Here is a 22,609-nt window from a genome sequence, read left to right on the forward strand (position 1 = left end):
GGGAGCCGACCGGGCTTTCTTCTCAGTCACTTGTCACGGGCAATCTTCAACTGTGACGAATCTGTAACGGACTCGTTGGCAAAGGTCTGGCCCGGTGGCGCTCGGGCGGCCCATACATCAGCCGCAGAGACAAGCGTGATTGAGCTTGTGTCATATCGCGGTGCGAGGGAAACAAATATTCCGGAAGAAATGTGCTGGGAACTAACTGAAAAATTGTAAAGCTTTTAAAAGCCGTTGGCTTGTTAGCGGCCTTTGACAGGAAATCGCTGGAGCCTCCACGGCCAAGGGGCTCGGGGCTGCTTCCCAAGCTCCCAGGCTTGGGCCTCCTCCTCACCTGCCCCAGCATTCCCTCCAGGAAGCCTCCAGGCTGCCCCTCCTGCCCTTTGGCAGCAGCCCGAAGGAGCCTGTGGGGAGAGGGGCTGCCCCTTGGGACCCAGGCCCTCTGGGGTCCCCACTGGCAGCCGCCCCGAAGGAGCCTCAGGGAGAAGCAGCCCACCTTTCCTCAGGCCATCAGGCTCCCCGGCAGCTTTCCTCCCCAGCTCATTTAGAGATGAGCAGCTGGGTGTGGTCTCCCCAGCTGAGCCAGGGCCATTGTCCTTCCCGAGGGGGGACAGCGGCCCCAGGCAAGGAGCCCCCCGTGCGGTGGCTCTGAGAGGCCCCGGCCTTTGGCCTGAGCACAATTCCCGGGTGCCCTGGGTTTCGCTGGCAGAGCTTGGCTGGCAGGCTTTCCTGGGCCGGGCCGCCGCGTGGCCTCCGGGCTAACTAAAGCTCCGTTCATTGGATCCCTGCGGCCAAGAGAGCCAGAGTCCAAGGGGAAGCAATTAGCCGCAGCCCCTTCCGGCCACAGCGGGACCTCCGTTTGGGTCTCCGAGGTTTGGCTAAATGCCGGGGCGGCCCCTCGTGGGAAAGCGGACTCGGGGCGGCCTCGCCTGTCCTGGGGGGGTCTTCCTGCACAGGCAGAGGGCCCCGCGCCTGGGAGCCGGCCGGCCGTGTCCCGGGCCCCCCCACCGTCCCGGAGGTCACTGGGGAGGTCGTCTCGTGGGGGGTGGCAGAGTGGGGACGACTGGGTCGCCGTGTGCAGAGGCAGCGCTGTGTCCCGTGCACGGGAAGGTCATTGGGAGAAGGGAGCCGTGGGTGCGGGAGCGGGTCCTGGACTTCCCAGGACCAAGGGCAGCGTCCGTGCTGGCCGGCAGCTCGTGCCCACGAGGCCGTCCCTCCCTGGGTGAGAAGCTCGCGGGGCTCCTGCGCAGGGGCCTCCTCTCAAGGGAATCCCCGATCCTAGGGGCTGTGATTGGCTCCCTTGTTTCTGGGGGGGGAGATCATGAGCTCCAGGCAGTGAGGGGGTGGGACAGCCCAGCGAGACCTGGGCCCTAAGCCTGGCTCAGAGGTCTCAGCAAGAGCACACGGCAGGAGCACCATCCAGCACGCGGTGGGAGCACCATCTGGGAGCACCATCCAGCACACGGTCCTCCCTGGCCGGGCCCTCCAGAAAAGCAAAGGCCGGATCTCTGCCCTCACAGAGCCGGCCCCAGGCTGCAGGAGCTGGGCCCAGAGTTCAGGGATTCAGGAAAGGGGATTTAGGAGGCTCGTCAGTGCCCCCCCCCAGGAGCCACAGACCCCCTCGCCCCACCGCCCTCCCCCATGGGCTTCTTCCAAGGGCCCCTCCTAGAAATGCAGCCCTTCTGCCCAGGAGGGGGTCTTGGTGACTTCCCCGCCCCCGGCTGGCCTGGCCCGTGCCCTCACTCGCAGAGCCTTGTCTGCTGGCAGGAACCCCCCCCCCCCCCCAACAGCCTTGCCCGGCCTGGCCTTCAGGATAACCTCTGCAATGGCTCTGGGCCCCTTCTCCCCCGTTGCCCATTTCCTCTTTTCCAAGGGCTGAGAGTATTTGAGCCACTGGGGGGCATCCCCCCCGCCCTCGGGGAACCTTGGGCAGAACTGTCTGCCAGGCAGTGGCAGCCTCTGGGTGAATAGATCTCCGCCCCCGAGCCCTGAGCCCTCCCTAGTCTAGCTGCAGCCGCTCCTACTGCCCAGCACAGACTCGGATGGGGGTCTTCGGCCCTGGGTTTTTTGCCCCCTCCCCATGTAGGAGAGCCCGGTAAAAAGGGTCTCCCCGGGGAGCCGGCGGAGAGCTGTGCTGGCTTTCCTGGAGGGCGGGCTCCGGACCCCCGGCTTTGGAGTGAAAGGTGGTGGGAACGGCTGAGGGCCGGGCCCGAGGGGTCAGGGCGTGGTGGTCGCCGGGACCATTCAATAAATGCCGGCCGCTCCTGCCAGGATCACAGTTATGGGAAGGGCCTTCAGGGGCGGGGGCAAATCCAATCAGCCCATTAGGCGGCTGGCGGAAGGCAAGGCCGCTTTTTTCTGTGGCCCCTTTGGAGTCTCCTCCCAGTTTTCATCCATTATCACAATAATTGAGTTTGTAGCTGGAATTAAATTTCTCCAATTGCGTTATCCTCTTTGGAAATTGGATCGGTCCCGGCGAGGGGAGCCAGGAGTTAATCCGCTTTGCCCGGCCTCCGGCGGCCGGGCGGCCTCAGGATTGAGAAGGCTCCGCGGGCTCCCCCTGTCACCCTGGACACGATGTAATTTCTCCTCAATCCCTTGTACAAATAATGACATTTGAATCGAGCATTAACAGGCTTAATTACTTTAAAATTGTCGTTTTAATTTACACTGATATAGTATTGATCACACAGTCAGAGATTAAGCTGTTCAGCAGAGCGGATGATGGGGAATTAAACATTAGCGGAGCCTCCTGGGGCGCGGGGGCCGCCCGGCCTGCTCCGGGAGAGAGATGAGACCTCCCGGTAATGAACTGGCTGCATGCAGGGACATGAATCTCGGGGCTCCGGGAGGAAGGGAAATCATGTGGCGGGGAAGCGGCCGCCGCTTATTCATTCGCCGACATGCCCCAATTCTCCGGTGCTTCCTCCGCCCCCCCGCGGTTATTTATCGAGCAGATCCGCGAGCTGTGACCTTTCTGCTAAGTACATTTGCCATAAGTCTGTCCGGGAGCGCGGCGGGTGTAACTTTTCCTAAGTGCCGCTGATTGTTTCTGACGAGTCGCCTCCGCACGAGGAGATTGCATCTCCCAGACGGAGAACGGAGGCGGGCCCCGGGGGCCGCCGTCCCCCAGCGGGGCCTCTGCCTGCCTCTGGCTCCCGACCTCGCTCCGGGACAGCGGCCGTCTCCTTCCGCTCCGCGCTTAGAGACCTGGCGCACGCCGCCAGTCTGTCGGGGCTCCAGGGCGGCCGCCTTCTTCCCAAGGGGGCAGGTCCTCGCCCAGCCGTGGCTCGTGCCAGGGGCTCCTGGCACAGGGGGCTTTTGTCTGCCCGCTCTCCTTCCTTCCACATCCTGGTCCGCTCTCCTCCTGCTGATCCGTGTCGTGGGGACCCTGCCCAGCGCGCCTCGCTCCTGCGCCATCATCGGACGTTTCCATCGCCCCTGAGCCGGGCCCGTCTGGAGAACATGGCGCATCCTCGGGTCCGTGTGCCAGGGAGCAGCGCGTGGCATCCAGAGACGGGCCTGGGCCCGGGGCGAGCTCTCTGTCCAGTGGGGGCCTGTCAGCCAGAGATGCCCAGCAAGGCCGGCCGGGCAGGCTCCCCGTGCGGCGGCAGGGCCACATCTCAAGTTCAGACGGGCAGCGAGCTGGCACACGGGCAGAGCGCCAAGGCCCAGCCTGGGCAAGTCGCTTCACTCTCTTGACCTCGGTTTCCCTGTCTGTCAGATGAGCAGCAGAAGGAAGTGGCCAAGCCCGGCCGTGTCGCCCAGAAGCCCCAGAGGGCCGGGGATCCGGCCCACTCAGGGATGGCTCCGGCTCCTTCCCAGCGGCCCCTGCTGCTTGTAGTAAAAAGGGACGTTGCCAGAAAGGGTAAGGGCTTTCCTAATGTGGGGGGAGGGGTGGGGTGGTCTGTCTGTCTCCGGGCTCTAAGCCCGTGTGCCCCAAGGGCTAATCTGGTCCTGGACCAAAAGCTGGCCCTGAGCAAGCAGACAGGGCCACTGGGGTGGTGAACACGGGCGACTGGCTGAGGGGGGCAAGGCTGGGGCAGTGGGCACAGGCGACCGGCCGAGGGGGGCAAGGCCAGGGCAGCGGGCACAGGCGACTGGCTGAGGGGGCAAGGCCGGGGCAGCGGGCACAGGTGACCGGCCGTGGGGGGCTGGGAGGAAGACCCCGCGAAGGGGCTGTGGCAGTGGGATGGCGCTGACCCTCGCTGGGGTGGCCGCCCGGGCTCCTCTGCAACCTGCTGCTGACCACCGACCACCGTCCTTGCGTTCCCTCCCTCCCCATTGTTACCACGGGGTGAGCAAGGAATAAGCATTCATGTGGCACCTACTTGGCATCGGCAGTAAGCACATATAGAGCGCCGGCTGTGTCCCGGCACTGTGCTAAGTGCTGGGGAGCCAAAGGAGAAAGAAGCAGCCACTGTCCCCAGAGAGCTCATGAAGGGCAGGAAGGGGTCAGCGGCCTGCTCTGGGCACAGGCCAGCAACACCTGCGCCCCGGTTAAAGGCGGCCTCCCCGCCTGGGCTCCCACTTTACCGCAGCTTTGGGAGGCGTGCTGCCCTCAAGGGGTCCAAGGCTCTGGGGCCTCCTTGGCTGCCTTGGTCTCTGTGCCTGTGCAGCCCGTCCGAGTTCCGGCCCGGGAGGGGCTCCGCCCGCAGAGCTTTGTCCGCACTGAGCCTGGAGGGCAGCGGGGGCTGCCGAGGAGCTTGGGTCCCGCCGGGGCCCCTGAAGGAGCTGCTGTGTCTGAGGGGTCACCGGAAGGGGACTGGGCTTGTGCCGTTGGCCCCAGAGGAGAGAAATGGGGGCTACAGGTGGAAAACCCAGCTCAGTGTCAGTAACAGCTCCCCCTCCCCATGATCCAAAGGTGCAGTGGGCGCTTTAGCAAGTAGTGAGCTCCCTGTTACTGGAGGTCTGCAAGCTAGGACCGACCAGCACTTGTCTTCTGTGAATGCTCCAGAACATTCAGGGTGGGGTCGCGGTCAGCACCGGGACACCTCTGCCGCCAAGTTTGGGCCCCTGGGCTTCCTGTCCAGGGGGGGGGGTGCAGAAGGGCGGGGTGGGAGGGCGTCTCCCCTCAGGCCTGGCTCCAGCCCTCTGGGTGCGAGTCGCCAAGCAGAGGGAGCGGGCGTCCGACGCTGAAGCCGGCAGGTGGACATTATGTGGTGACCCACTCTCGGACTCTCGTGGAGGTGAGGGGGGCGGCCCTCTCCAGGGGGGATCGTGGCTTGTGTCCAGGCTGCTCTGCCCCCCACTGTCCTGGCCCCCCTCACTAACATGGGGCCTCGCCCTTCTTGGTCTTTGCTGCCCGCCCTCCTGCCCTCCTCCCCTCCCCCTGCAGGGGACCCCTCCTCACCAAGCCTTTCCCCATTGGCCCCCCACTCTCGGCACTTGCTTCCCCCTGACTGGGGCCCTCCTCCCTGGGGTAGGAGCCTTCTGCCCTGACGCCCCTGAGCGGACACACCCGGCCTCTGCTCCCGGGGCCTTGGGGGCAGCTGGCACCTCGGCTCCCTCATGTGTGGGAGGGGGCGGCCTGGCACCTGCCCCGGGTGTGAGCTCCTCCGAGACGGGGGCTTCCTCCGCGGCCTTTGCTGTTGCTGTGGCTTGAGCTGAGCCAGGTCTCTCTCGCTTGGCCCCATGGGACACGTGGCTTTGGAGTCCGGGTTAGGCCTCGGACTTGCCCCTTGCCGGAGATGAGCCGATGACCCCAGCGGGCTTGGCCGGAGACAGGGCAGCTCCTCCCTTTCCCCCCCTTCCCGGTCTTTTCCAGCTCTGGGGGGGGGAGGGGAGGGAGGGGAAGCCTGCCGGTCTGATAGAAATGCACCCGGTGCTCACCTCTCCCTGTTCCAAATATCCTTCTCTGGGTCCTGTGTGTGCGCGTATGTCACTTACACCCCTGACGCCCGCGAGCGGGGCTGGGGCGACTCACCCCCTGCTGCGCCAGGAGACCCAGCCCTGCCGCCCCTGGGAGGGGCCCTGAGCCCGAGAGCCGGGGAGACCGAGTCCCGGGCCGGGGTCTGCGCACGCCCTGCCGCCCCTGGGAGGGGCCCTGAGCCCGAGAGCCGGGGAGACCGAGTCCCGGGCCGGGGTCTGCGCACGCCCTGCCGCCCCTGGGAGGGGCCCTGAGCCCGAGAGCCGGGGAGACCGAGTCCCGGGCCGGGGTCTGCGCACGCCCTGCCGCCCTTGGGAGGGGCCCTGAGCCCGAGAGCCGGGGAGAGACCGAGTCCCGGGCCGGGGTCTGCGCACGCCCTGCCGCCCCTGGGAGGGGCCCTGAGCCCGAGAGCCGGGGAGACCGAGTCCCGGGCAGGGAGACCGAGTCCCGGGCCGGGGTCTGCGCACGCCCTGCCGCCCCTGGGAGGGGCCCTGAGCCCGAGAGCCGGGGAAACCGAGTCCCGGGCCGGGGTCTGCGCACGCCCTGCCGCCCCTGGGAGGGGCCCTGAGCCCGAGAGCCGGGGAGAGTCCCGGGCAGGGAGACCGAGTCCCGGGCAGGGAGGCCGAGTCCCCTTTCCCGGAGCCGAGGCGGTCACCGGCGGAGGAGCGGGAGCCTTCTGCAAGGAAAGTGACCCGGCCTCGGGAGATGGCGCGCGCCGCGTAATTGCCATTTGAAAATCAATTAGAGCCGCGGCCACTTTGTATTCTGTGGCCCGTCCCGCGGCCGCCGCGGCTTTGTAAACCTCCGCTCGATGCGCCCCCCCCCCCCCCCCCACGCTGCATTTTACCTTAATTATCTCATATCCATAATGCGGCTGGAACATTTAGGGGAATGGAATGGTGATTGAAAGCCAATGATTTCCAAAAGACAAAAGCCCGGCCGGAGGGGCTGGGAGCGGGACGCGGCTTCTCCGCGGGATTTAATTGGCCTAAAAGTATCGATTTTCTGTTAGGGCCATTTAGAGGCCTTTTTTTTAAGCTAATGAAACCAAAGTAAAATTTATAATTAAAAGGAAGGCCGAGATGAAGACGAATGCTGTTGTCTCCCACTTTTCTGGGCCTATTAATTATTAAAATTGTCTGGGACATGCGCCCCTGGAAGGTGGCGTGCGCTGACTGCGGCCCATTTGTAAGAGCCCGCGCCCAGGAGAAGACCCCGCGCCCCCAGGATTTGGGGGATTTTTACGTGACGCCTCCCAGGGCTTTTGTCCCGATTGGATTCCTGCTCTAGGCCAGTCCTTTTGCTCCTTTGCCCAGCCCGTGTTAGATGTTTGTCCTCAGCCGGGCTGTAATGGGGCCCCTCCGTTAACGGGGTGAGCTAGGTTCTGGCTGGGATCCCTGGCCCAGCTTTCCAAACCTTCAGTTTGGGGAAATCTCAGGAAAAGCAGCCTGGTGGGGTCCCGCCCCAGACAAAGGGAGCCGGGCCCCGCAGGCTCCCTGAAAACCTTCCCGCTCACTTTCCGTTTCCACTCCCTTCTATCCTGGGGCTCCAATCTGGGGGGCCGCCCTTTGGCACTGCGGCCCCCCCAGAATCCCCAGGGGCCTTGCCACTGCCCCACCCCATGACTCATCAGCCAATTCGAGGGGCAGCTCTTGGAGAGCAGGACTGCCCTGGGTCGCTGCTCCGGGCTGGCACTTAGCGCTTCCCAAGCACTTTCTGCACCCGTTTGTTCCGGCGGCCTTCCCTGCTGAGACAGCCCGCCAGCCGCTCCCCAGCGCCTCTCTGTGACCTGGCACAGGCAGCTTCCCGCCTTGAGTGTCGGGGGCCAGGCCGGCCTCAGGTCCCACTGATGCCACCGTGTCCAGCCTCCCCCTCCCCACGGGCCTCCCCCTCCACATGGGCCTCCCCCTCCACATGGGCTTTCCCTCTCCAGTCAGGCTGCCCTTAGCCTGTGCAGGCCTTGGTCCTGGCCCCGGGCATCGAAGGCTCCCTTCCCCAGGTCCCTCAGACCCTTGGAGCCCAGCGCCTTCCCTGCCCGCCCGCTCTGGGCGCCCTGGGCCGGCTCTCACCCCCGCCTTGGCTCTGGGTGTCCGCTGTCAGCGGTGTGGGGGAGGGCGGCTCTGGGCTCCTTGGGCACGGGCTCCGGGCGGCCGTGTCCGAGGCCTCTCCTTTCCTCAGCCTCCCCAGCTGTCATCTCCCCTGCCCCCTCTTCTCCCTCCATTACGGTAATGCAGCATTTTAGCGAGATCCGGTAGCCGCTGGGAGACATTGTTGTGGTGGGCGGGAGCCCCCCCCCCCCCCCCCCGGCCCCCGTCGCCGCGGCCACATCCACTTGGTCTCCTAATTAGGGCAGCGCCACCATGAGCTCTGACAGGGTTCAGCCCCCCCTCCCCGCCCTGCGCCAGCGTGGGGGGGCTTTATAAAATTCCCTTTAATTCAGGAGCAGAATGTCATTAACTTTGAGAGCGCATGAATACAATGGAAGGCAATTTAATTAACTTGTCGGAGGGAGCTGGACCTGGAGCGGGGAGCTCGCCCTCCGCCACCGCCAGTCTGGAAAAGGGTCTGATTGGGGGGGCGAGCAGCCCAGTCATGGCGGGCGGGCCTCCCGTCTGAGCCGGGCACTTCGGTTCCGATCGCGGCGCGGTGGGAGGGTTTGGGGGCGCTGGCCGAGCCTCCCGCCCACTCCCACTGGGTCCCGCCCCAGAGGAGACTAAGGGGGGGGGGAGCCCCCGAATGCGCCTCTTTGGACTCGGTGCCTTCTGACGAGACAAGCCTAAAAGCCTGGTGTCGGAAAATAAACCATGCGGTTTGTTTGGGAAGTCGAGGGGACCGCCTCCAGAGGCGCGAGACAAGGGCCTGGGACCCAGATCCCAGCCTGAGCTGGCCGGGCTGGCCCCGGGGGCTTGGTCCTGCCCTGGGGGGGGGGCTTCAGCGGCCCCCCCAGTCTCAGCCCTCCCCCTCCCCCAGCCACCACCTCTCTGTTTTCTTTTCCGGATAATTGAGTGGAAGGCCTAAAAGTCCCCGGGAGGGCCCCAGACTCCGCGCCAGCCTTCAGCCACCGGGCACAGAGTAGGCGCTTCTGAAGGCGCCAGTTGGACGTTTGGCAGGGGGAGGGCCCCAGCTTCCCCTTCCCGGTGAGGGCCGGAGCGGGGGTTTAGGGAGCTGGCCATGGCCCTGGCTCCGGGCTCCGGGCTCCGGCCTCGGGCTCCACTCCAGCTGGCGGGAGCCCTCTGGTCCCCCCTGCCAGGGACAGGAGCCAGAGCCGGGCAGCCCAGGCCAGGGCGCTTACAGGCCGAGGGCACTTACAGGCCTCCAGGGCTCCTGCAGGTGCTGACCTGGGGGGGGGGGCAGGAAGGAGTTAACGCGTCCCACTCCTTCCTATCTCCCCAAGGCTGGGGATTGGAGGCTAATGGTGTGTACTCTGGGAGATAAGCCTAATTCAGGAAGTGATAAATTACCCACACCCCCTTTGTTTGCAAACACGGCCTGATGGAGGATTTTTTAATGGGGTAATCTGGGCTCGGTTTCCCACCTCGGTGAGTCATGGGCCCAGCCCTGGCTGCTAAGGGGGCTCAGGCCCTGGGGCCCGGCCTGGCTGCTGGGGGAGGGAGGGCTCAGGCCCTGGGGCCCAGGGTGTCCACAGGCGGTCCCTACCTTTAGGAGGAGGGTGGCTGTGCGAGCCCCTGGGGCCTCCCGGAACTCATGGCTGGCTCCATTCCTGCCAGCTGTGCCAGGAGCCAAGGGCAGCAGAGGGGCCCTGCCGGGAGGGTCCTCCTGGAGCACACCCAGAGGTGTCACAAGCCCCCTACGGGGTCCCCCTGGGTCAGACGGGGACCGGGACCCTCTCCCGCCCAGGCTGGTTTCCGGCTCTGGCAGAGGCCGGGGCTGGACCGGACAGCTCAGTGCTGAGCTCACCCCACGGTGTGTGACCTGGTCCGAGGCCCAGTGCGCGCTGCTTTGTGCAGGAGCTTGGCCGTGGGAGCCGGGGGGCGGGGCTTCCTCACCCCAGAATTCCCGGGCTTCTGGGAGGAATTCGGAGGGCCCGGGACTCCCCTTTTTCTGCTGAAAGGTAGCAGCGAATGGCTGCAAAATTAATAAGCGCCCGCCGGGAGGTTTCCAATACGCAAAGAGGGTTTGAATTGTTTTCGGGCTGCGGCAGGGGATCGATAACGCAGCCGGACAAACACTGTTGACACGCAGGAGGAAGGGCCGGGAGATAGGGGCTTCCTGGCGCAGGCTCATTCATATTCAGACGTTGTCATGTGCCATGATAAATGGCTGCCTTGAACTGTATTGATAGAGTTGGTTAAACATTGAAAAAGTTGGGCTGAACTTTGACTTAAAATATTCATTAGTGCTAATTATGGATTTTATGACTACATGAATTACCGTTTCTGGGCCCTCATTGACTATTTTATTTTCAATTTATTTATTGCAATCTCCATAATATTATATTAGCCTTATTGCACTCGGTGAGGTCATGCCCGCGGCCTGCCCTGCCCCTTGTGTTCTGGGGCCTTCCTGGGGGTCACACATGAGGCCAGTGACAGGCTCTCGGGCAGCCTGCGAGACATTCTCTGTCCCTGTGTCTCTATCTCTGTCTGTCTCTCTCTGTGTCTCTCTGTCTTTGTGTTTCTCCCTCTCCTTCCTCTGTCTGTCTCTGTCTTTGTCTCTGTCTATCTCTCCTCTCTGTTTCTCCCTCTCCTTCCTCTGTGTGTGTGTGTGTGTGTGTGTGTGTCTGTCTGTCTGTCTGTCTCTCTCTGTCTCTGTTTCTTTCTCTGTCTCTCAGTCTCTTGCTCTCTCTCTGTCTCTGTCTCTCTCTGTCTCTGTTTCTCTCTGTCTCTCAGTCTCTCTCTCTCTCTGTCTGTGTCTCTCTCTGTCTCTGTTTCTCAGTCTCTCAGTCTCTCTTTCTCTTTCTGTCTCTGTCTCTCTCTCTGTCTCTGTCTCTCTCTGTTTCTCTCTGTCTGTCTCTGTCTCTCTCTGTCTCTGTTTCTCTCTGTCTCTGTCTCTCTCTGTCTCTGTCTCTCTCTCTTTCTGTCTCTGTCTCTCTCTGTCTGTTTCTGTTTCTCCCTCTTCTTCTTCCTCTGTCTCTCTCTGTGTGTCTCTGTCTCTCTCCTCTCTCTCACCACGTATCGGTTGGGATGCCGTGAAAAATGGGACCGCGGACCTTGGTCTGTCCAGTGACCTCCGATCACAAGGGTCGTGCGAGGCTGGCAGGGAGATGTGGGGAGGTGCGGGGCCGTCGGCTGGGCGCTCCGGAGGGACGCCCCGTGACGGTGCCGTCCAGCAGGCCCAGACGGGCCGGGTTTCCCTGTGCATCTGAACGGACACTCTCAGGGTTCTGTTTGTCTGGATCGAACAGTAAGCACGGGAACCACGAGCTGAGCCCCGGCTTGGATAGGAGAAGGAGAACGAGATGGTGACTTCTCGGAAATGGCAAAGTTAGTTTAATACCCTCCAACTTTCCGCAAAAGCCGAGACCCTTCTTTGCAACATTAACATTTTACTGAGAGTCGTGTGGCAGCGAGGCCCCCGGCGCCTCTGAAGAACGGGGAGCATTTCGGAGACGTGCACGAGGCTGTGAGCCGTCAGCCATGGCAGAGGGGCAGCAAAGCACGGAGAAAATCAGGAATAAGGGCTCCCACCTAGCGATCGTGTGACAAGAGCAAGGGGAGCTGGAGGGAGGCCCTTCGTGCCCGGGATGGGCGGGGGGTGTGGCTTATGAATGCGCTGTTGGAGGCGATCCCCAAATTGTCTGGTGTAATAAGTGACGGCCAGCGTGTCGTTTCTGCCTTTTTGCATTTAGGATTCCGGTCTGCCCTTGCCTGTGGTTATCTCTAAAGCTGCTCCTCGATCCCAAGAAACAAGTGGAGTTAACGTGGCCTTGCAGAATCTGTTTCTCGGTTTATATTTTGCTTCTTGTTGACCTTTCTGTTGGATTTCTCCAGCTCTGAGAGAATACTATTTGTCTCCTATTATTGTGAAACGTTTTTCAGTCAACGCGAGGCCTGCCACTTAGTGCACGCACACGCCGCCGCCGTGGTGGTTTTACGAGTCGCCGCGGAATACCCCTGAGCGACAGACAGGCCGTGGGCCTTTTCAGCGCAGTTTGATTGAGAGACGCCGTTCCCACCCGGCGTCTCCGTGTGTAACCAGGAGCACCCGAGGGGTCCGCAGACAAGGAGAGCGGGCTAATGCTGGAAGGAAGAACTCAACCAGGAGATCCGCTGCCCGTAGTGTTTAAAGCGGCCTCCCTCCCGGCGGCTCCCAGCCACCCCAGCCACACTGAGGTCCTGGCAGCGTGCATTTGGCCTGAGAAACGGCAGGGGGACCGCTCAGGGAGAGAGCTCTTGTGGATCGCAGACCGGGGGTTCCCCGGTGCTCGGAAGTTGGCCGTGGCTCCCCAGGCACCAGTCGCAGAGCCTGCCGTGTGGGCTGTGCAGGGGCTGGCCAGGCCGGGCAGTGGATGCCCAGCCCAGAGGCCAAGCGTGGACCCCGGGTCCTCAGCAAGGGGGGAGGGGCTTAGGAAGGGAAGAGCTGTCCCTGGCGTGACTCCCGAGGCTCTCCTCTCACCTTGCTGAGCCTGGGCTCCTCAGGGGGCAGGTGGTGCTTCCAGGGAGCCTTCTCCTGCCCCCTGGTCCTGCCTGCGCTCATGGCGGCCATTTGAGGAGCTCAGGGAAGCCAGTGAGGGCTGAACTGTCCGCCCAGCCAGCATCTGCCTCCCCCCCCCCCCCGGAGTCTTAGAGGTCAGAGGAACATGCTGGCCGTCCCCTCATAGTTTTGTCTCTAGAATTGCCCCCCCTTTCTCTCCCGTGGGGGAGACCTTCGAGCTCCTTCGTGCCGGCCTCACATGGCACTTTGGCCTTTGCCCTGCCCACATCTGTGAGCCTCCACATTAAGGTGGTCTCGGGCAAGAAGGGCATTTCAGAATGGTGGCCCCGGGTTCAAGAGCAGCTGGGAAATGTCACCCAGAAGTCTTACAACAGCATCACAAAGACCATGTGAATTCAGGATTTCCTAAGTCAGTTTGGCACCCACGGGGGTCTTGAGGGATGGCTGATGCCCCCTCCCCTTTTCCCTTGGGTCTGACCCCTGATCCAGGGGCACAGAAGGAGGTCTGGCCCACAGCCAGGAAAGTGAACCTCTAAAGTGAGGGGTCTAGGCGTAGTCAACTGTGGACGGGTCTGGCGGCTCAGGATTGAGCGTGGTTGTAGGCTGGGAAGCTGGGGGGCCGCTTCCCCTGGGAGAATGTGTGGCCGTGGCCCCAGAAGGATGGATCTCCTTGGGAAGGACCAGTGGGGGAAGAACAATGGCCGCCATCTCTGTTGGTGCCCTTAAGCTTGTGTCCCCCAGCCCCTCTCCAGTATCCCACCATAACATGGGGGAGGGCTTTGCTGTGTCCCCCAGCCCTGCCTCCTGTAGTGTCCCACCACAGTACGGGGGAGGGCTTTGCATCAGGGCCCTTTTGAGGGTGGTCCCACCTCCAGCTTCCTAACCGATTCCTGTTGGTTTCCCTCCCTAGGCACTAGGAAGCTTCTATTTCCTTCATGAGTCTTTGAAGAATATCTACCAGTTTGACTTTAAAGGTAAGTCCAGTACCCGCCCCTCTGGGGTGGGGGTCTGTGTGATTTTTGGGGCTGCAAAGAGGCCCAGGTGCCCTCGGGACCATCGAGGTGCTATGAGTGCCCAGTGGGTGAGCAGGATCCCTCACGGGCGGCCCTCCAGCCCACCAGGTGTGTCAGCTGGAAACTTGGGTTGGGGGTGGGGAGGGCGGCCAGCAATTAATAAGTGCCTACTGTGTACAGGTCACTGTGCTGTGTCTCCCAGATACAGGGAGAGAGCAGGGAGCATCCTGATTGGGGGCTGGGGGCAAGGGTAAGGGGCAGCAAGAACCGCCCCGGAAAATAAGTCACAATATTCATGGCCACTGGGATAAAATAGCTCAAGTTTATATAAGCAGAAGACATCAGTCACACTAGCACAAATCCACACGTGCTCAGATGCACACACAGACACTCGTGTACACAATCACAATCACACTGACACAAACATAATCTCACACAGTCATGCTTGTGTACCCAGTCACAGCCACACTGACACAATCACACACTCATATACACAATCACAGTCACACTGACACAATCTCACACACGCTTGTGTACACAATCACAGTCACACTGACAGACATAATCTCACACAGTCACGCTTGTATACACAATCATAGTCACTCTGACACAATCACACAGACACACTTGTGTACACAATCACAGTCATGCTGACAGACATAATCTCACACAGTCACGCTTGTGTACACAATCACAGTCACACTGACACAATCACAGTCACGCTTGTGTACAGTCACAGTCACACTGACACAATCACACAGTTACACTTATGTACACAGTCACACAGACACAATCACACACAGACACTCATGTACACAATCAGTCACACAGACACAATCACACACAGACACTCATGTACACAATCAGTCACACTGACACAATCACACAGACACACTCATGTACACAATCAGTCACACTGACATAACCTCACAGACACGCTTATGTACAGTCAGTCACACAGACACAATCACACACAAACACACTCATGTACACAATCACAGCCACACTGACACAATCACACTGACACAATCTCACAGTCACGCTTGTGTACACAATCACAGTCACTCTGACACAATCTCACAGTCACGCTTGTGTACACAATCACAGTCACTCTGACACAATCACACACAGTCACGCATGTGTACACAATCACAGTCACTCTGACAATCACACACACACTCATGTACACAATCACAGTCACACTGACAGATATAATCTCACAGTCACGCTTGTGTACACAATCACAGTCACTCTGACAATCACACACACACTCATGTACACACAGTCACACTGACAGATATAATCTCACACAGTCACGCTTGTGTACACAATCACAGTCACACTGACAGACATAATCTCACACAGTCACGCTTGTGTACACAATCACAGTCACTCTGACACAATCACACACTCATATACACAATCACAGTCACACTGACACAATCTCACAGTCACGCTTGTGTACACAATCACAGTCACGCTGATGTTGCCGTTGGCAGGCAGCGGACCCGGGAAGCAGTCGACGCTCTCGGGAGGGCGGCTCGGTGCTGCCGTGGCTCCCAGAAGGCTGCCTAGTGTCCGGAAAACTGAGATCTTGAGCAAGTGGCTGAAGTCCGGCTCAGTCTCCCCATCTAGAGAACGGGGCCTTGGCTCGGATGAGATGAGAAGATAAAGGGGGAGTGCTGGGGAGGGGGGCGACCCTGTGCCTGTCGCTTTCCTGATGCCCATCACCTTCCTGAACGGGGTCGCAGAGAGGTGGCCCTTCGCTCACTCGTGGCTTTCTTTCCTTAGCAAAGAAATACAAAAAAGTGACGGGCAAGGAAATTTACTCAGACACGCTGGAGAGCACGCCGATGCTGGAGAAGGAGAAGTTTCCTCAGGATTACTTCCCAGAGGTGGGTGAGTGGGCCCTGCCCCGGGCGGGGGGCTCTCCAGGCCTCCCGGACTCGGGCCCCCCACTCGCTCGGCCCTCATGCTTAAACTGTGGGACTGGCCCAACTTCTGTTGTTCCTTGGTAGCCAAGTTAGCCAGCACCGATTAAGCACCTGCTGTGTACTCTGTGCCACTGCCCCAGCCGGCTGTAGCCCATGGTAGGGGTGTCCACGTGGGGAGGTCTTCCCAGAAGGAGGTGGGGGTAAAGGGGAAGGCTGCTGCCTGTGGAGGATGGCTTGGAGCTGGAAGCGGGAGGGGAAGACAGACCACAAAGATTGGGGGGCAGGAGGAGCCGGCAGGCTGGGGGAGGGGAAGGCAAGCAGGGGTCACGGCCCCCCATGTAGGAAGCCGGGGCGAGAGCTGCATCTGAGGAGAGTCTTGGCAGGCTGGCCGGAGGCAGGGAGACCCCAGCAGCTCCCACCCCGGTCCAGTTCCTCCGGGCTGTGATGCTGAGGAGGGAAGGGGACAGACGCTGGCAGGCCGTTTCCCCGGGCAGGGGCAGGGGCCGTCTGCAGGACGCCCAGGTCTGTGTGTCCACGGCACACCGGGAGAGGGGAGACGGGCGTCGTGGGGGACGGTGGCACCGGACGAAGAGGCCTGGGAGTCCGACCCCGGGGAGGCCCCTGAGGAGAAGAGCCGGCTGGCTGTGGATGGGGATGCTCGGGTGGGGGGCGGGAATGACCCCGAGGTCCTGAGCGAAGCCCCAGGGAGAGCCAGGGGCCCGCAGTTCTAAGGGGGGGGGCGGCTCTCCACCTGCTGCCCAGCTGCATTTGGCACCGTTTGGCCCCGGCCAGAGCGGCGACCGCGCGGACCGGGGGCCAGAGCGGCGACCGCGCGGACCGGGGGCCAGAGCGGCGGACCGGGGGCCAGAGCGGCGGACCGGGGGCCAGAGCGGGGCTCTCGCACCAGAGGTTCCGTTTATTGGTGGTGGGTCGGGCCCCAGTTCATGCTGTCCCCAGCTGTGAGACCTCCCCCAAGCTCCTTGCCTCAGAGCCCATCTCCTAGATAAAGGGGTGAGCTTCCAGCCCCAATCTGTGACCCTGGGAAATGGCCACGTGGCGCACGGTTCCGCCTTTCAGGGCACACACGTCCTTGAACTGATCCACTGAACGGATAATGGGGGCAGACTTGGGAGCCCAGCGGAAATGGCAGCCACGAGGGCCAGAGCCCCCTCTGTGCCATGAGGTTGGTGCAGGAGCGCCCCTTTCCTGAGCCCCTTCTCGAGGCCCACTCTGTGCCCCCTTCCCCACATCATGGAGCACGTGGCCTCTGGAGACCCCGGTGTGGAGTGGGGGTCGGCCCCTGAGTCCTGCGCCCCCCCCATGGCAGCGTAGACGGGCCGGGGTCCAGCGGGGACAAAGCTCCAAGCGACTCAAGGTGCAAAGGGGACAAAGAGGAGACAACTGGGCGTCCTTCTCGAGGTGGGACAGACACGGAGTTGGGGGCATTGAAGAACCGATTATTGGGGGCAAGTGGAGCTGATGGAAGCCTGAAGAGGAGGCCGCGGCAGGTTCCGAGCCGGAAACCGGTGCGGGAGCCGGAAACCACCGAGGGAGCCGGAAACTGCCCCAGGAGCCGGAAACCACCGAGGGAGCCGGAAACTGCCGAGGGAGCCGGGAACCGGCGCCAGAGCCGGAAACCACCGAGGGAGCCGGAAACCACCGAGGGAGCCGGAAACCGCCCCGGGAGCCGGAAACCGCCGAGGGGGCCGGAAACCGCCGAGGGAGCCGGAAACCGCCGAGGGAGCCGGAAGCCGGCGCGGGAGCCGGAAACCGCCTGGCAGGAGCAGCAGCACCGAGGCAGCGCCTGTCATCCCTGAAAGTTGGCGGGGCCTCGTGGGGACGAAGAGAGAGCGGAACGCTCGGGGGAGTCCCAGCCTGCTGGGACAGGCTGGGGGATGTCCGGGAGGGGCCCCAAAGCGCGGGCCAGACGCCCTTCGGAGCAGGCGCGGGTCTGTGCGAGGCCCCGCCGATGCCGTGGAAGTGGCGGGGAAGTCCCGCGGCACTGAGCGCTCCGAGTGACTGGAGAGTCCCCGGGCAGGATGCCTGTGGCCCCCCGGGGGCTTCCCAGGGACCAAGCAGAAGGCTCTGGGCCAGGGAGTCGCGAGTGGTGGGTCTGGGCTATGGCGCTTCCGGCCCTCTGCGCCCCAGCTGACGTCGGGGTGCACGCCCCGCCCCCCAGACGCCAGCCGCGTGACTGCAGCGTGAGTCGGGGCTGGCGGGGCTTTGTTGGGGGAATTTTCCTGTCTTCCCCCCACTGAAGTTTAGCGGAAATGGAAAACTCCCCAGGGCGGGAGGGGGGCGGGGAGGGGACAGATGACCAGCCCTGCCTCGCCCTTCAGCCCGCCTTTGGCAGATTGATGAGGATGATTTCATTAAGCCCGGAGCCGGCAGCCAGCCTCCCCTCCCTTTTTCTGCCCGCTTCTCCCGCCCTCGCAGACTGGGCGTCCCGCGCCCCTCCCAAAGGCCCTTGCGGTGAGGGCGCGTGCGCTCTCTCCTTAGATCGGCAGCTCCTCGCGGCCAGGCCCGGCCCAGACTTCAGCACCTCGGCCAGCGCTTGGCCCCGTGGGGGCGGGGCTCCACCCCGCCTCTCTGGGCTTGCGCTCTGACCTCCGGCCCTCAGGGACTTCGCGGGGTCCCAGGCGGCTCCAGCCCAGCCCTCCCCGCGCTTTCTGGGGCAGAACTGCCCGGGGGCCATTTCTCGGTCTTTTATGGGCGCTTAAGGACGCTCTAAAAGTAATTACGGCGACGGCCGCGCCCACTCCCGCAATGAGCGGCGGGGACTCCCCGAGTCCGGCCTGATTTACAGCCGGCGCCCAACGACGCCTTGGGGAGCCGCACTCCAGATAATGGGCGGCCGGGCGGCCGCGAGCGGGCCATTTTTCCCGGGCCGGGAGTGAGAAATCGGTTGTTATCATAGATCACGCGCCCTTGCCCGCTCTTATGAAAGATGGATTAATTCCACTAATGCTCTAATGCAAACCTCTCACGGAGGAGGCCGCTCTCCCCTCCCCGCAGCCCCCCTCCCTGTGTGATTTATGGGCTCTTTTAGGAGATGAAGCTGCCCGCGCTCGCCATCCATCTGCGGGCCACAGGAATCCTATTAAGCAGGGCCCGAAGCAGCGCCTGCGGCGGGTGAAGGATGGCAGCCGGAGGGCCGGCCTGCGAGCTGGCCAGGGCGCCCAAGGCCGGGCTCAGAGGCCGGCGGCTCTGGCGGGAGATGGGCCGAGCTGGGAAGCCTCTGCCCTCTGAGATGGGGGCCGCATTCAGAGCAGCCTGAGCTACTAAAGGCAGGCTCCCCCCTCCCAGCAGGGCCGCCCCAAGGACCCAGGAGGATGACGGCTCCGAGGGGCTGACCGCTTTGTCGCCCATTTGCAGGAAGGGGGCCTCCTCATTATTGCAGGAGGTCACCATCCTGAGCCCAGGGACTCCTTGGCCAGAGTAACTGACTCTGCCGGCCATGGCCTCCCCCCCCCCCTTGCCTTCCCCCTCCTTGGGGACTGGAAGGATGCGCAGGGGAGGGTCACTTGGATGAGGGTCGTCTGCGGCACTCAGCAGGCCCGCGAGGGGAGCGACCCCGAGGATGTTGGCGAGTGCCTGGGCGGCCGTCAGGCCCAGGACACTTTGTGGGCTGAGGTCCCCCCATCCGTCCCTTGGGCCCCGTCAGTGTTTTCTGTGGGTCCATGTGGATGCCGGGTCACAAAATGCATAAAAGGCCGGATTGTTGGTCTTAGAGCCCGGCCAGGACACAACGAGAGACCCACTCTGACAGGGCAGGCGCTCTGGCCGGGAGTCATCCCTCGTCTGCCACGCCAGCGAGCACTTGCGGAAGGTCACAGCCACGGGCTAAGGGAGGCTCGGCCGTGGACATCTGTAGCCTGAGGCCGGGCAGGGGCATTGGAAGGCTCAGGCCAGTTGTGGGCCTCCGCTCCTATGGGCCCGCGCTCTGGGCCAGCCCTGGCACGCGTGGAGGTTGCTGGGCCTGTCTCCAGAGCCCCCTCCCCCCAACAGGGGAGGCATTGAGCCTGACCTTCCCATGAGGCTTCCTCGGTGGCAGTGGCAGGGCAGGGTCTGGCCTGGTGCTCCTGCTCACAAAGAGGGCTGGTTATGGGTGCGGGTCTGCCCCAGCTGCTCTCTCCGCCTCAGACGTGGAGCCCATGCTCGGCACGTTCGCCGTCGCCATCCGAGGCCGTTCCCTCCCTCCTCAGCGGTTCTCCTGTGCTGTTGCCCCGACCGTCCTGGTCTGTGGCCCTGGCCGGCTTTTGAAGGCTGTGAGGTTCCTCTCCACAAAATGAGGGCGAGAAGATGGAGCGGGGCTCCGTGCCGGTGACGATCGGTCCGGGCTGGCGACCCCCCTTCCGAGCATGGCGGTCTGCTTCCACCCACGTCGGAGTCTTTATGGAGCTGCCCTTTCCCGAGGGTTTAAAAGGTCGGCGCTCTCTCTGGGGATGCCGGGTCAGGAAGGGCCGGTGTCCCCAGAGACGGGCGGCTCAGTTGGGGAGTCGTTTCCAAATTAAAAGAAGCCAGTGTCCTACAGACCCTGTGCCAGGATACTGCGATTAAAAAAGCGGAGCGGGTGCGTCAGTAAGGGGAGGTGGCAGCCAGGAGGAACGGCTTGGTCTGGGGCTCCCACGTCCAGGAAGACCCTCCGAGGGGCTGGGGAGCCACCCCCCAAAAGCCTTGCCCGCTCAGCGGCTCTCCGGGTCACAGAAAAGGAGGATGCCGAGGGGCCCGGCCTTTCCAGCCCAGCACCCGGGCCTCGTCGCTGGCAGGTTCACGTCCAGGGCAGGGCCCGACGTCTTCATTAAGGTGAATGATGAGGCTGGGGCTGCTCTGCTCAGAGCAGGGGGAGAGCATCCCCAGCTGTTCGGCAAGCCGGCCCTGCCCCAGCCAGACACTCAGGCCACGGCGGCAGGCTCCCTGCCCCAAAGGCTCTGTCACACAGCCTTCACCAGGACGGGCCGAGGGACCGGTTTAGGGCGTCAGAAACTAATAAACACATTTTCCAAAGCCAGAAAGGGAAAAACCAAAGGTGGCTTTGATGATTGGCTCCCCGCTCCCCAACACAGCTGACATACATGGACGGGCTGGCGCTCCTGGGGGCGAGGGCAGTGTGGGGGCGTGGGCCAGCGCCTGGATGTGGGCGCGCCACCCTTGGCAGATGGAGTCTGGGACCAGGGGAAAGCATCTAGTGCCCCCTGTCCAGCAGACCAAGATGGCGGCTCTTGTGTAGAGCCCAGAGCCCTAGCATCAGGTGTAGAGGGGAGCCTGTCAGTTATTGGTCTCTAGTAACAGAAATGGGGCCTTGGCTCTGAGCCCTTGTCAGCAAGGCAGCTTGTTCTGTCTCTGTGTCTGTCATTCTTTCTGTCCCACTGTCTCTGTGTGTGTCTGTCATTCTGCCTCCCCGTCTCTGTCTCTCTGTGTGTGTGTCTGTCTGTCCTCCATCTCTGTCTCTGTGTCTGTCATTCTTTCTGTCCCGCTGTCTCGGTCTCTGTCTCTGTGTGTGTCTGTCATTCTGCCTCCCCATCTGTGTGTGTGTGTGTGTTTGTGTGTGTGTGTGTGTGCACACACGTGCGCGTGTTTTTTTTTTTTGTTTGTTTTGTTTTGTTTGTTTTGTTTTTTTGTATCCTGCAACTTTGCTGAAGATGTGGATTATTTCTAATAACTTTTTAGTAGGGTGTCTGGGGTTCTCTAAGTATAACATCATATCATCAGCAAAGAGTGATAATTTGGTTTCCTCATTGCCTATTCTTATTCCTTTAATCTCTTTCTCAACTCTTATTGCCAAAGCTAGCATTTCTAATACAATATTAAATAGTAACAGTGATAGTGGGCAACCTTGTTTTACTCCTGATCTTATTGGGAATGGTTGCAGTTTGTCCCCGTTACATATGGTGCTTACTGCTGGTTTTAAATAGATGCTACTGTTTATTTCAAGGAAAAGTCAATTTATTCCTATACCATCAAGAGTTTTGAATAGGAATGGATGTTGGGTTTTATCAAGTGCTTTTTCTGCATCTATTGAAATGATCATATGATTTTTGTTAATTTGATTATTGATATGGCCAATTATACTGATAGTTTTCCTAATATTGAACCAGCCCTGCATTCCTGGTATTCCTACTTGATGGTGGTGTATTATCCTGGGGATAATTTTCTATAGTCTTTTTGCTAATATCTTATTTAAGATTTTAGCATCAATATTCATTAGGGAGATTGGTCTATCATTTTCTTTCTCTGTTTTCAACCTACCTGGTTTAGGTATCAGTACCATGTCAGTGTCATAAAAGGAATTTGATAGGATGTGTGTGTCTTTCTCTGTCATTCTGTCTCTCAGTGTCTGTCTCTGTCTCTCTCTCTGTGTCTCTGTCCCTCTCCCCCTCTCCCTCCCCAACTCATTTCCCTCATAGGAACTTCATTTTAGCCCCTTGCTCAGGAAGTGCCCCCCCCTTCCCCGGCCGCGTGGTCCCTGCAGAGCAGGCTTGGCTCTGGGTTTGGGGTTTGGGGTCATCTGGGGGTCCGGCTCTTGTGCCATCCTGTGAAACAACTGTGTTTGCTTTTCAGTGCAAGTGGTCCAGGAAAGGCTTTCTTCGGACCAGGTGGTGCATCTCGGACTGGTAGGTCACCACGGGTTCTGGGGGTGTGGGGTTCTGGGAGGTGCGGGGTTCTGGGAGGTCAGGGTTCCGGGGGCAGCTGCGGCCCCCACGGTCTTCAGCCCACCAGAAATGTACTCTCGCCTCTTGGTGGAGGAAGAGCTTCGGTCACTCCTTGAGGCAGGGATGGGTCCCCTTTCTTTCCTGGGCTCCTCACTGCCCCTTCCTGCTCTGAAATGGACAGAATCTTCCATCCGGGCAGAGCGGACGCCCCGGGGGATGGGACAGGTAGAGGGCTCGGTCACCCCAGCCCGGGAAGGGAAGGGCATCGCATCCCCGAGTCCACGTCGCCTCGTGTCCAGGGCGCCCCCCTCTCCCAGTGGGCGTGACCGAGCTTCCATCCCAGGCCGGCCAGCAGGTGGCCGTGTCCCGCCATTCCTCTCCTCGCCTTGGCAGTCGCCCCTTGTTCTGCCTTTGGCCCGCCTGGCTCCCCAGTGCTCACGAGTCAGGAGTAGAGGAGGGAGTGGGAGGAGCCCCCCACTTCCCAGCTGCATCCCCTCTCTCACTCTGGGCCTCCCTCTGGCCCTT

At 61.6% G+C, this 22,609-nt stretch overlaps 1 protein-coding gene across 3 annotated transcripts in view; it reads left to right on the forward strand.

Annotated features, from left to right (window-relative positions):
* The window catches only part of INPP5A (inositol polyphosphate-5-phosphatase A), a 166,466-nt gene that overhangs the window by 94,483 nt on the left and 49,374 nt on the right, over window positions 1-22,609 (forward strand). For all 3 annotated transcript variants that reach the window (XM_051982792.1, XM_051982793.1, XM_051982795.1), the window contains exons 5-7: window positions 13,395-13,458; window positions 15,289-15,392; window positions 21,993-22,045. In XM_051982792.1, coding sequence (XP_051838752.1) covers window positions 13,395-13,458; window positions 15,289-15,392; window positions 21,993-22,045 — 221 coding nt within the window. The remainder of the gene's footprint in view (window positions 1-13,394; window positions 13,459-15,288; window positions 15,393-21,992; window positions 22,046-22,609) is intronic.

Source organism: Antechinus flavipes, chromosome 2, assembly GCF_016432865.1.
Source record: "Antechinus flavipes isolate AdamAnt ecotype Samford, QLD, Australia chromosome 2, AdamAnt_v2, whole genome shotgun sequence".
Classification (NCBI taxonomy): domain Eukaryota; kingdom Metazoa; phylum Chordata; class Mammalia; order Dasyuromorphia; family Dasyuridae; genus Antechinus; species Antechinus flavipes.